This window comes from Enoplosus armatus, chromosome 11 (assembly GCF_043641665.1).
Source record: "Enoplosus armatus isolate fEnoArm2 chromosome 11, fEnoArm2.hap1, whole genome shotgun sequence".
In the NCBI taxonomy this organism is placed as follows: domain Eukaryota; kingdom Metazoa; phylum Chordata; class Actinopteri; order Centrarchiformes; family Enoplosidae; genus Enoplosus; species Enoplosus armatus.
In genome coordinates this window covers 23,971,445-23,984,789 of record NC_092190.1, presented here as the reverse complement: position 1 = coordinate 23,984,789, position 13,345 = coordinate 23,971,445, and the positions used below count along the sequence as shown (strand labels likewise).

The 13,345-nt window shown below is 47.0% G+C and overlaps 1 protein-coding gene across 1 annotated transcript; it reads left to right on the top strand.

The window, feature by feature from the left end:
- The first annotated feature begins 1,757 nt into the window (after window positions 1–1,757).
- Window positions 1,758–9,662, top strand: arglu1a (arginine and glutamate rich 1a). Its single transcript, XM_070914721.1, has 4 exons — window positions 1,758–2,301; window positions 4,515–4,740; window positions 7,488–7,571; window positions 8,227–9,662. Exons 1-4 carry the CDS (start codon window positions 1,970–1,972, stop codon window positions 8,389–8,391), a joined length of 807 nt encoding a protein of 268 aa, XP_070770822.1. The 5' UTR covers window positions 1,758–1,969; the 3' UTR covers window positions 8,392–9,662.
- The last annotated feature ends 3,683 nt before the right edge of the window (window positions 9,663–13,345 follow it).

Sequence of the window (13,345 nt, the reverse complement as noted above, 5' to 3'; positions counted from 1 at the left end):
CAGAAAATGTTCCTGGATGGATGAACCAAGGCTTGCCCTCAATTTCTGGCACTGAAATCACATTGCTTTCTCTCTTTGCTTTAATTCTGAGGAAATTTGTATTTCTGCGGCGGCGCTCACGCTCAATCTGACAATACAGGCTCACGGATGAATGCACAGTTACTCAACACAAAGGCCCTTTTCATCTGCGCGGGTATGGAAGTGACTCATCCGACAACTGTTATCAGTTCACAACAACCAAAAGTATTCTTGATCCACAATCGAGGCCGCGCACAGCATGACTCCGTGTGAACAAATTATTGCTTTCTACTAAAATTAGACTCAGAGATGCTGAAAGCTGCAGGTAATTAGAAAAAAACACAAATGACAAAAACAAAAGAAAAAAAAGATCCTTCTGAAGTTGGAGCACTTCCATTTTAGGTTTGAGTGGTGTGACCTTTTTTAAGCTGATTCACTGGGCTTTTGAGTTATGTGTTTTTAAATATAGTAATGCCAGTTTATTTCGAGCGCAGCACTCCGGGGAGAGTTATCACAATGGCCTCATTTTACCAGAGTGGGATGGCAATCTTTTAGTGCAGGACTGTGTCATTGTCAAGTTGTGTTTTTTTTTTTCCCTTTCTCCCTCTTTCCGTCGGTTGGTTATCTGATGCTCTTGTCGCTATATTTACAAGCTCTGATAAAAGCATCATTTTAGCCCCTGATAGTGTATGAAAACAACATTTAAAATGGACACAGGCAAAGTTAAATATGGGTCATGTGGGGACGAAAAATCGAATTCAGTGAGTTCTGCTCTGCTCACTGTCAACACAGAGCAGCACATGCAGTTAACCTTTACAGTTTACACCTCTAAGGTTAATTTCACTCCACAGCTTCGGTGCCTGAGTCTTTTCTTTCTCTCTCAGGTGTTCCCCTCAATGTTTATCTCTTCATTTTGATGTCAAGCGAATTCATACATATGTAGATACCGTATCCGTAATGGATATGGTTTTTGGATGATTTGCATGGCAAGCCAGATTAGCCTAAGAAGCCATTTTTGCTCAACTCCAAGTGTGCGTTTTGTCTGCGGGATTTCAAAAGAGTGCGACCGTTTTGAAATCCCATTTCCACATTTCATGGTGATATTGGCAAAATTCAATCTTGAAGCTTCTTTGACACACAGCCAGAGAGTTGGGGGACTACTTCAAAAACATTCCCAGCGATTGTTGTTTTGTGTTGAAGAGGAGGGCCTAGACAGAGAATACTAAAGAGGAAGAGGCTGGCATACAGTTTACAGTTCATGTAAAACTGGGGTGAGAGAAAATAGGAGGGTTTTAGCGCAGTCAATTTTCTAATTAAACTTACTACTGTACTTATACAAACAAGCTAAATCGGAACGATCTCCATGCATCTCTGTCCAAGATCATAAATAAACTGCATTAAACCCCAAGTGGCTCATTTACATTACACTATCCATGGTCTGACACTGTTTACTTTACCCGATAGCAGCCAAAGCCGTAATGTAATGTTGTGATAACGTACAATATTGATATAAAGGATGAGTTCAGCATTTGAAAGCATTGCAATGCAAAAACACGGCTGTTAGTCTAAACATCTGATAAAATACAAATGGATGAGTACTGTTATGTTTTTCTCTTCAGAAGGTAAAGGCAGGTTTGAGGACTGTACATTAACTCATGGATGCATTTGACGGGGCAATCCCGAAGACCGCCGGGAAATACCGAAAGCCGCGGTGCCTGCTGGGAAACTACAAACTCGACAAACCGCCATCTTTCTTTATAGCGAGTTAGTGAGGCAAAATAACAACCGGTTTTGAATGGTTACTTCTCCAAAATACAACCGTTGAAGCAATTCCACTTGGTCAGTTGCTGTAAATAACAAGTTTAAAGAGGAGCGGGTGGAACGGAATTCCAGATATTGGCCACATATCAGCCATAGACAGTTTGGTGTGAGCGCTCGACTAGTGGTCAACATGGGCCGCTCTCGGAGCCGCAGCTCGTCCCGGTCCAAACACTCTAAAAGCAGCAAGCACAGCAAGAAACGGAGCCGGTCTCGGTCGCGGTCCCGAGACAGGGAGAGGTCCAAGAAGCGGTCCAAGTCCCGAGAGTCAAAGAGGAACCGTCGCAGGGAGTCTCGCTCTCGTTCACGGTCTACCACAGCCTCGTCCCGCAGAGAGAGGGCAGCCTCGCCGCCGGAGCGCATCGACATCTTCGGCCGGACGCTGAGCAAGAGAAATGCCCTGGACGAGAAGCAGAGGAAGGAGGAGGAGGAAAGAAGGGCAGAAATGGAAAGACAAAGGAAGATGTGAGTGTATTTTAACATAGGACCCGTTACATAACGTTGTCCGTATTGAGGTGCAGCGCATGCTAAGCTAAATGCTAGGCTAGCTGCGCTCGGTTGTACGGGTAGCGTCAGCTCTTAGCACTAGCAAGCTAATGCTAACAAGTTGTCCGCTAAAGCATGCTAACGTCAGCTAGGCTCTGCAGGGCCCAGACTACACAGAGGAGATTACTCTCCTTGCGCGGGGGGGGGGGGGTTACACCTCAAGTTTTAGTTTAATTATGAGGCAGTTTGTATTTTAAGATGATTGATGTATTGAAATCTTAACTTTTCAACAAGCAATCATCCTTGCAATTCTGTCCATCGATTATTTACTCACTAGCTTTGTGATCACCATAGTTACTATTGAAAACCAATTAACATGCTGTATGCATGCAAAAAGGCATGCTTATGGTATGTAAGTTGGTCAGTTAGCCTTCCAGCAGTGCAGTCCTCCTAAGGTGTAACCATTCAAGAGTTTGCCTATGCAACCATGGTTGGATCAGCTGTTGTCGCTTGAGTAGGTGCTGATGTTAAAGTGCAACACTGTCACTACTCTGCGCCTTAAAGCGCGTCAGCTGCTGGCTTCATTGTCTGCTGGCAGGGTCTGTTGGACAGGGAAGCCGCTATTGTGAAAGTGTGTGTGGTAGCCAGAGGCACACAAGACACCTGAGATCAGAGCCACTGTCCCACACCTGGCCCTCCTAAGTGGATCTTTTTCTCTTTTTTTTTTACTGCTCAAAGGCCACAGGGCCACTTAACCAGGTATACAAATGTAAATATCACGACACAGAGACTTGGTAGATAAGGAAGGATTTGGGCCCGGGTTGGGTCAGGTCTCTGGTTTCCCAGCGGCTGACAGAATGAAACAAAATCCAGGGTGGGTAGGTTGTGTGTGTTGACAGTTGTGCCAAAAGCAGTGACGTGACAACACACCTCCCACCTCCTTAATGGCTTCCTGTTCCTGAGTGCAGTTGTAGGGGGAAAAAAGGTAAAACAATTTAAAAGCATTTTCAATAGGCAAACAGGATGACAGTTGACCTCCATCTGCATTCACCTGTCAGTCTGCTGCTGTACAGGCCCATTCATTCCTACAGCAGCAGGCGGGTATAGTAAATCAAATTGGTGTCCTCCCCCAAGAAAAAGATGTAAGGTTTTTGACGTAAACATATGCAATTTCGGACCATTATTATTGCTATAGATAATGCCGAAAAACCTCAAAGACAAAGCTTGCTGTAGTTAAATAGCCTGGACCCTGGGTTCCCAACAGACCTCCATGCACCCCGCTCTCGTCATGTGGTACGACGTACTGCTTTCTACCTGTTGGGCGAGTATACTGTCTAGTTAGAAAGATTCACCAGCCATTTCACCAGTGCTTACAGTGGTCGGGAGGCCTCGGCTGCTTCACTGGGGTGCTGGCTTGATAGGCAACAGTCACAATCAAATATGCCCATTTGTTTTCTGAGACGCCATACGTCAGCTGGGAAAAGGTGAGGGGGGGAGGGTGGCAAATGGCTTAGATCACAACGTTATGTTTGGCTGCTCACCAGAATTTAGATGCCGATCTTAGATATAACACGGTAGAAGACTGAAGCCATATCACCCACTCTTAGTTTGTGTCAGCTGTAATCTTGACAAGGAGCAAATAAGACCAGGAACATTTAGGTTCTTCACTGCGAGAACAGAAATGCAGGGGTGAAACAAACCTCAATGGCAAACTATTTTACTGCAGAGCTACAGAACTACTGACAGTTTTATGTTTATATATATGGAAACCACACATATTGAACCAATCAGTTTGTTTTCAGGACAAATCTGGTCTGGGCTCCTACGCAGGGGCCTAACTGTGAGCTCTTGCACTCAATGGGGAGTGACCGCAGTGACCCGCAGTATAATGGCTGTGGTCAGCCCTGCTGTGAGGGCGCAGTGGAAATGCATACGAAGACAACAGCACGTTTCAGCATGCCTATACCAAGCCAGTGGAAAAGCTACACTTGACTCACTGTAGACCAGTAATGTGAACAGCAGTGACACCACATGTAATTTAAATGACTGCGACAGAGAACACTGAGAGAGCTTCATATGAAGGAACAATGCTTCCTCTTATCTCTTAGTCCAGTGTCGAGAAATGTTTGTGCCTGTGAGCAGATCAGCTTTGTGATGCGTTTGTCCTCCTTTCACCCGTTCCCTTCCTCCAGCCGGCAGCAGGAGATCGAGGAGAAACTGATCGAGGAGGAGACGGCGCGGCGAGTGGAGGAGCTGGTGGCCAAGCGCGTGGAGGAGGAGCTGGAGAAGCGTAAGGACGAGATCGAGCGGGAGGTGCTGCGGCGCGTGGAGGAGGCGAAGCGCATCATGGAGCGGCAGCTGCTGGAGGAGCTAGAGAGGCAGCGGCAGGCCGAGTTGGCGGCGCAGAAGGCCAGAGAGGTAACGCTCGGTCGTTTGGAACGCAGCCCCTCACTCCCCTACATGCCTCCCCAACCCCTTACCCCCGTCCCCGTCCCCCACCCGGTCACCTGCTCTGACTGGTGCCTTTCTACGGGACACGTGGGGACGGTGGAGGTGGAGGGACCTCCCCAATTTCCTTTTCTGAACAGTAATCCAGCCATGGTACAGGTTTCACTGCAGGGAGTGTAGATGCAGAGCCTGGAGGTGGCCATCCTGCGGGCTAATAACGCACTTAATGGTAATAAAGCATTACCACGAATCTGACATACAAAACATAATATGTAGCACAAGGGGAGGCATGTTGACTAATCAACCCCCCGTAGTTATGTTTAGTTACTGAATTGTAGCAGCAAAATGTGTGCATTAAGTCTCAAAGTAACCGTGTTAATATTTATTAGTGGTTGTGCACATGTTACTCACTGGGGAACAAGGCCACAAATTCATCAAAATAAAGGAACTACCTTGCCAGTGAGAGTTTTGCCATGGCAGGGTTTCAAAATTTGACTCACTTCATTTTTTATTTTCCTCCCCCCGGTTCAGTTTGATCGTTTACTTTCATATTTCTAAGCATCTCTGTTAATGTCTGTAATAAAGAGCTGCCTTTTTTTGTTTTGTTTAAGATGACACTTTCTGTTTTACAGCCAGCGTTCTCTGTTCCATCACCGGCCATTTTTACATGTTTCCCAAATGCCAAAAAATTGAGAACTAGCTCAGGTGACCCCCCCCCCCTCCCCCTTTTTTTTGGACAAATTTGAACATAGTCGGAGCTTTTTCTTTCCTTCAGTGTCTGGTGACCTGGACTTTAGCTTTGAGGCCTAATAAAAATCCTGTAAGGGTGTTTTTTTGAGAGAGTGGTAGACAGCTGACTGACAAACCCTGCGTTGTCATTAAGAATGGGGGGGGGGGGTTTGTTTACACCACAGTAATAATGTGGGTGAGAAATGTAGCTCCGAGCGTGCCTCCTTCTTTTCTTTTTTTAACCCATTTAATGTGGTCACCCGTCTTCTGCCTCGTGCCCCGTCTTTCTAAGATCTCCCACTCTCAACCCTAGACCCTGTTTACCAACGGGGACAGGTGGAACTGTCCAGGCTCTTCTTATGGCCAGAAGGTTAAAGCCTTCATGTATTCCTGAATAAGCCCCAGCTAGACGCTAAAGGGCACCGGTCCAGGCTGTTACTCTGTCTCTGACGGTTTTTTAAAGTCACGCTTGATGTGTAGAAATGTTAATCACATCTGTTTAATTCCACAGACAGCTTGTCCTGTGCAGGTTTTCTTTCCCCCCCACCCCCTTTTACCTTCTCTTTTAACAATCCTCGTTTTGAGAGTCTTCTGTTAGACGGCCTCTGCTCTGGGATACGTAATGATGGACCGCTACATTTCCTGTTTCCTGTTTGACAAGGTTAACGATCTCTGGTCTAACCTTTTTTTTTTTTTATCTGTTAATATATATCTTTTTTTTTTTTTCTAATATTCATTATTTTCTACATTTTAAAAAGCTTTTTTTTTCCTCCCCAGAGAAACAAATGTACTGTGTTTTGTACTCACGACTTGCTTCTCCTATAGGGTTGCTGCTTGACAATGTTTCTTTGTAAATACATTTGTGTTGTTTTTTTTATTTTATTTTTTCCTTTTATTTTGGAAACACAACTCACCACCTTCCTAACTAGCCCTGAGCTGGCCTGCAGCCTTTCAGCTCACCCGTGACTCGTGTCCTGTACTGTAAGTGTCCCGTGGTCCCGGTCCTCCTCGAGCACACGCAGACACACCACTTTGTACTGTACCCTCCTTCACTCTGCTATCGTCTCGGGACCGAGCCGCTGTAAAGAAAAGGAAAAAAACAAAACAAAACAAAACCAAAAAAAAAAAAATTGAACGTGAGCTGTGGCTGCAGGCGCAGGCTAAGCAGTGCAGAGATCAGTTATAAAGAGGAATGCCGTGGCGCGGTATGGCAGAATCCCCCATACCTACCTACCTACCCACCCACCCACCCACCCCGGGAGCGCTTCTCTGTCTCTGCAGGGGCCACACAGTCCGGACGAGACAGTAAATATTCAACCGTTTAATGCCGAATGCTTTCACCAGTTGTGTAGGTACGCAGGCAAGGAAAATGCGTAGGTATACGTGCATTGGTGAGCCAAAACTATTCCCTCCTTATTTGTATCCTTTTTTTCTCTTGCTTATAATGATGTTGATAAAAAAACAGCCATTGTACTTTCTTCTAGATTGTGTTGTCTGTCATTTATATCTGTCTTCAATTTATGAGTGTGATGAGTGGGCCCCCCCCCCCCCCCCCCCTTTTATTAGATTCTTGTGTTTTTTTTTAATTTTTAATGTCTTCCACAAATAATGCAGTGAGTTTCCTAGGTGTGGCTTAGCTTTTCATTTTTTCTAGGAGGGTGTTAATAGCAGGGTAGGGGGGAAAAATATAGCGGGTTCACCCCCCCCCCCCCAGTTTCTTTATGCATTTTGTCCCCCCCCCTTTTCTTTTGTATTTTTAAAACAATTCAGGCCGACTGCAAACAATTCCACCGTGTGGTTAAGAGCGAGAGGCTAAACAAACTTCTCTGTGGTGTAATGAGTTAGTTGTGTGTGTGTGTTTGTGTGCTGTTGGCGAGTGTGTGTGTGCGAGACAAATTAAGAGGGCGAGGGTGTGTATGTACGTACATAAAGTGCTCTGTGGCTGTAGCCTGTTCGTGCGCTAACATGGAACCGTGTCACCCGTCTAGGAGGAAGAGAAATCGAAGCGGGAGGAGCTGGAAAAAATCCTGGAGGAGAATAACCGCAAGATCGCCGAGGCTCAGGCCAAGCTGGTACGCCCTGCCCTGTGAAGCTTTCCTGCCTGTTTTTTTGGACACGTTTTCTCCCATTTCTGTCAAACTCATAACCTTCAATTTAACCACTAGAGCACAAAGTGGCCAGCGCCATTCAGCCTCTTTGTACGCAACACTTTGTCAAAGAAACAGGGTCGTTTTCTTTCTTGAGTTTTGCATCATTTATGTCCTCCCAAATCTTATTTTGGTTAGAAATGTAGCTGCCCCGGTCACATCCAATGATAATAATAATAATGTCACCCATAACTTGCCAAATGCACGTCCAAGTGCAGTAAGAAAAGCCAACACGCACCACGTCTGCTTTTTAATGTCACTTATGTGTCTTTTAATTACAAATCCTCTGCCCTCCGCCGAATGAGACCTCAGGCTTTCACCACACCACAACGCGACCCAACAACTTTTAACAGTCCTTTGCCAGGAACCGCTTTTATTGAGTGGCTTTGAATTTATGGCATTTATCAGCCACGGTTAACAGTCAAGTAGGGTTTTTCTTTTTTTTTTTTCTGTCCTGTCGGCTATAGAAGCGCAAGTGTGACTAATCTGTAAAGCGGCGTTTATTTGATTCGGGCTTGTTTGTGGGCGCTTGGCTTGAAGGATGCCGTTTTGTCTGACCGTGTGTCGTGTGTCCCGACAGGCCGAGGAGCAGTTGCGTATTGTGGAGGAGCAGAGAAAGATTCACGAGGAGCGCATGAAGCTGGAGCAGGACCGTCAAAAGCAGCAGAAGGAGGAGCAGAAAATCATCCTCGGCAAGGGCAAGTCCAGGCCCAAGCTCTCCTTCTCCCTCAAGGCCACCGAATGAGACTGACGCCCCCCCGCCCTCCTTTTCGTCCACATGTTGCGCCCTGCCTTCGTCCCCATCCATCGACCCCACCCCACTGCTGCTCCTCCTCTGTGGAACGCTCGCTTCGTTTTGGAAGTGCCGAAGGAAGGCCCGAGGAAAAGGGCGGCGCAACCCGGTGTGCTAACTTGCTCGCCCCCCCTCACCCCCCCTGCGAAGACCTGTGTTGTTCCTACGGGCCTTGAAGAGGAGGCGGCTGCTCCTCCCTCCGTTGAAAGACCTGACCGCTCCCTCCATCCTTCCTCACCCCCGCCGCACAGATGACTGTTTGTGCTTACCCCCATTTTATTTTCATTTTTAGGGACCTTGAACTTTTGATGTAGAATGCTATATAACATGTTTCCTGCCCCCTTTTATGTCTTAACTCCGGTGTAACAGCAAAGCAACTGTGCAACTGTGCCCCTCGTACATGTCTTCACAGCCAGCAGAGTACAATAGGACCCCCTGATGTAGAAGAGTTATGTTGTGACTTTTGTCTAGTTCAGAGTGATGTGAAGTCTCATGTGCAGCTTGGGAGTTGGCCTGTGGTTTTCCTGTTATATTATTTTTTAAATAAGTAACAAATCACAGCACAGCCCCCCTTTTTTTTAAGAAAAGAAAAAAGCACAGTTCACCTCCCGCCCCTAGCTTGCCAGGTTTGTATCTTCCACCTTCCTCGGCCCCCCCCCTCCCTGCCATGTATATATTCCTTTTGTTGTTGTTGTTTTCTCTGAATGGCACAGCGGCTTGTTTGCCCTGAGAGGAAATGTAAAAGCTGGTGTGCGTCGCAGGTGAACTCAGCCTCGGCTCCCAAGCTGCCCGTGACTGAACCACAAACCTGACCACAGGATGTGTGTCGCGTCTACGACGAGGGGGTGGGGGGTGTAATGGAGGAGAGAGAGGACATTTCCTGTATGATGTAATGTCATTAGCCTTGCTGTGATCCCCCCCCCCCCAAGTTAAGATTGTGTTATGAAATTGATCCACGATTAGAAAAACAGAACAGAAAAACAAGTCCACCCTAATGACTAATGGGGTTAAATACTTGAGTTTTTGTTTTTACCAGACTTTGTTTTTTTTGGAGGGGGGAGGGGGGAGTGAATTGTACAAAAAAACCCGAGCATACAGTCCATGTGCTGTCCCTGAGTTTTTGTCGTAGTAAATGAACTTGGCAAGGCGCCTCGCTTTGGTAAGTCTTGATTCGTAGAGGACGGACAAGTTCAGGTAAGATTTAAGGTTTTGGGGAGGGAGGGAGGGGGGGGGGGGGGGGTCAGCAGCAGTGCGCGTGCGTGAGAGTGAATGAGTGTGTGCGTGAGTGTGTGTGTAGTAGATGTGTTTGTGAGTGACGGGCTGACCTTAGGTGGGTATTAATGACTTTGCTATGTTGTGGGATTTTGAATTTGTCATGTAATTCACCCCCCCATTTGTCAAGGGACTGAACAGTTCAATAAATCCATTGAATGCCTCCACTGATGTGTGTGTGTGTGTGATGCTCTTAGTCCACTCATTTGCCAAGTTCAACAAAATATCTGGGGGGAGGGGGGTGTAGAATAAAACCCACCTGGGCTCGGTTTAGGCTCAGCCTTGAGGAGGGGCTGTGGGGAGCAGTGGGCTCGGTTTAGGCTCAGCCTTGAGGGAGGGGCTGTGGGGAGCAGTGGGCTCGGTTTAGGCTCAGCTTGAGGGAGGGGCTGTGGGGAGCAGTGGGCTCGGTTTAGGCTCAGCCTTGGGGAGGGGCTGTGGGGAGCAGTGGGCTCGGTTTAGGCTCAGCTTGAGGGAGGGGCTGTGGGGAGCAGTGGGCTCGGTGTCCGTCTGGCCTTCATTCAAGTCGAAGTCACTTCACACGATCATTTTAAATAATAGGCCTTCGACCTGGTCAATGACAGTTTTTAATGGCTTTACTGGCACCGTCCCGGGTTTTGTCAGCGGGTTATTGCACACCACGATCCATTTTCTACCCTTGAGCCGTGCCGGGGGTGGGGAGGGGGGGGGGGGGGCAATACATCAACGTCCAGTTAACCAAAACCCTTGAAATAATGAGCTGGCAGTTCCAGGTTGAGGCCTCTGCAGACGGTGGTTTGTTTCCAGCAAAATCTCACCGTGAGTCAGGCTCCGGCTCTGCTCCGGCTCTGCCCCGGCTCTGCTCTGCTCCGGCCCCGGCTCTGCTCCGGCCCCGGCTCTGCTCCGGCTCTGCCCCGGCTCTGCTCCGGCCCCGGCTCTGCCCCGGCTCTGCTCTGCTCCGGCTGTGCTCCGGCTGTGCTCTGCTCCGGCTCTGCCCCGGCTCTGCTCTGCTCCGGCCCCGGCTCTGCTCCGGCTCCGGCCTCCTCCTCCTGTTCATAGGATCGCAGTCGTTGACAAAATGAGGCTGCCGCGCGGAAAACAATCTGTCTGTACAGTTAAGAGTCCATCACCATCAGTTGCACCCCCGCCCCCGGTGCCCGGCCCGCTGAGCTCCACCGCGGCCTGCTGCAACTCCTGCCGGTCTGTTTCAGCTCGGCACGGCTGAGCTGAGTCGAGTCGGTAATTAAAACAAGGAGGAATTTGAGTCGGCAAAAAAATGTTTCAGCCCTCAGCTGGCCTGGAATAAACTCTAATTTTCATAGAGAAATATAATGAAGTCTGGTACTTTGGAATGTTTGATCCGATGTAGAGAAAGTAAAAAAAAAAAAAAAAAGTTGAATAATTCTCCTATTGATAGTTTGAGCTATTATTGTTATTATCACTCGTTATTTTTCGACTTTTAACAACTTTTTCTAATACTTATTTATTGTTGTAAAGTTTCTTTGAATTCAATTGGAAGTCTTATTTTGTCCTCAGGATATTGTCCATTTATTTGAGCCCACTTTACCTGTTTGTTTAACATAAACAACAATAGGCCAATTAAGAGCCTGGTCCAAACTGCTTCCCTGTATTGCAAGTGTCAAGCTGAAGGATTCACGGGTAAGTGTGTGTGTGTGTGTGTGTGTGTGTATTCAGCAGCAGTAGTGAGTAGTGAGTAGTGAGTAGGACGGGCCGACGGGCCGACGGGCTGCTTGTTTTCAGCCAGGCAGAGGCAAGGCAGGAAGGAAGGGATTTAAAAATAAAAAGAAGCTCCCAAACTTCCCTCTTTTCACCCACTAAAAAATAAATAAATAAAATAAAATAAAATAAAAAATAAAAATTAACACATTTAAGGACACAACAAAACTACTTTACATGGTATTAAAATATAGTGAGTCACACAATTTATTGTGCTGCTGCCGGAGACACAAATGACCACAACAATACTTAACAGTGAGAGGAGGAAAAAAGACACTTTAAAATACATTTTCAGCCACTTTTAGACATTTTATTTGAGGCATTCGAACTTATTCCACATTATTCTAACTGTATTCTCGAGGTATTTTAGGGCTTTCTCCGGCCAGAAAAGGAACCGGAACACTTCTAATATTTAGAGCCGCACATGCCAGTCTTTGTTAATCGAATACACCGAGGCCTTTTAAAAAAATCAGATTCATTTAATCTTCACGCTGCTGCAATACACATCCAGTCTGCGGTGAACGCAGGACGGCAGGGAAGCGGGATCGGACCCCTCAATTATCTGCCCGGTGTTACATCAGCCTTATTATCAGCTAAGCAAACAGCCTCCAATCCACAGCGCCCCCCCCCCCCTCCTGATCGAATTAAGTCGTTAAAAAGTGTAAAAACTTCGCACGTTACTTTCAGGTGTGTGTGTGTGTGTGTGTGTGTGTGTGTGCTCGTCAAATTAGAGGCCATTCACCACACACCCAGTGAAAGTGCAGAGTGTGTGTGTGAAGCTCAGCTCGGCTTTGAAGGAAGTGTAATGTTAAAATAATGTTTTAATAGTTCGGGGGAGCAATTACGCAGCGCGATGGAGGTCCGGAGAGTGTAAATAATAATGATGATGATGATGATGATGAGCGAGTCGTGTGTTCGTTAGGAAGAGAATCCGGTAAAAAAGACACAAAAAGAAAATCGGGGATGCAAAAAGTGTTTCAACTTCTTAAAAGTTTAAAGAACGTGTGGGTTTCCCTTTTAAACTGCCTCCGTGTGAGGAAACGTGTTTTTTAAAACAGCATTTTATTTGTCAGCCTACAAAAAGCTGAACTCGACTCGGTGACATATTTTTTAAGTTTCATTTAGACGTCAAATCAAACATGATTCGGGTGTTTTCTGACTCCCCTCGGCTGCCTCTGCGGCGGGTTTTCCGCTAGTGGGCGCTCTTGTCTTTCGAAAAAAACCAAAACTGCAGCACAATTCACTCACTGGAGACACACACACACACACACACACACACACACACAGCACTGTGTCTTAATACAGTCCCGTGTATGAGCCTTGTGGGAGCAAATGTTTGCTCGCTGTTTTCATTACGGGAGGGGGGGCATCCACAGGAACTATAAACACACCAGAAGTGCACGTTATTCGTTGTTTTGAAGGGCTGCGATGCTTTTACAGGGAGCAAAAACACGGTTAATTCACATGAAGTCTGGTCTGCTCAGTTTACCTACCCCATCGTTTTAGAGGTAGGTGTTAACGCCGATATTTCAGTTGTGGTGGAGTCCACCTTTATGATCAGTTCCTTTGCCTTATTGGACTAATTGTATTTGTTTAATATCACGTGTGACACTTAATTGGACAAAAATGACATGTAAGTCTGGTTCACACGTCTTATTCAACCACCCGCCTGTTGACAAAAGTAAGATTCGACTGTCATTCCTCCTTCCTCCTTTTTTGCTCGCCACTAGTCGCCGTGCTGAACCAGTTGCCCCCCCCCCCGCCATTGATTGACAGCAGAGCTCCTGCTGACTTCCCCGCCGAGGGACCAATCAGCAGCGGCGGGGGGCGGGGCCTGGGCAAAACCAGCTCCACCAAATTCCCAGTCGCGCTCCCTTGCAGTTACTTTCCATCCAGGTTTCGGAGCAGGCGCTGAGGCACC

What these genes read in the sequence shown, in the direction of transcription:
- arglu1a (XM_070914721.1), top strand. Translation starts at nt 1,970, where the DNA reads ATGGGCCGCTCTCGGAGCCGCAGCTCGTCCCGGTCCAAACACTCTAAA. An exon ending in ATGGAAAGACAAAGGAAGAT is followed by an intron (nt 2,302 to 4,514) that starts GTGAGTGTATTT and finishes CCCTTCCTCCAG; the next exon opens with CCGGCAGCAGGAGATCGAGG. An exon ending in CCGAGGCTCAGGCCAAGCTG is followed by an intron (nt 7,572 to 8,226) that starts GTACGCCCTGCC and finishes GTGTCCCGACAG; the next exon opens with GCCGAGGAGCAGTTGCGTAT.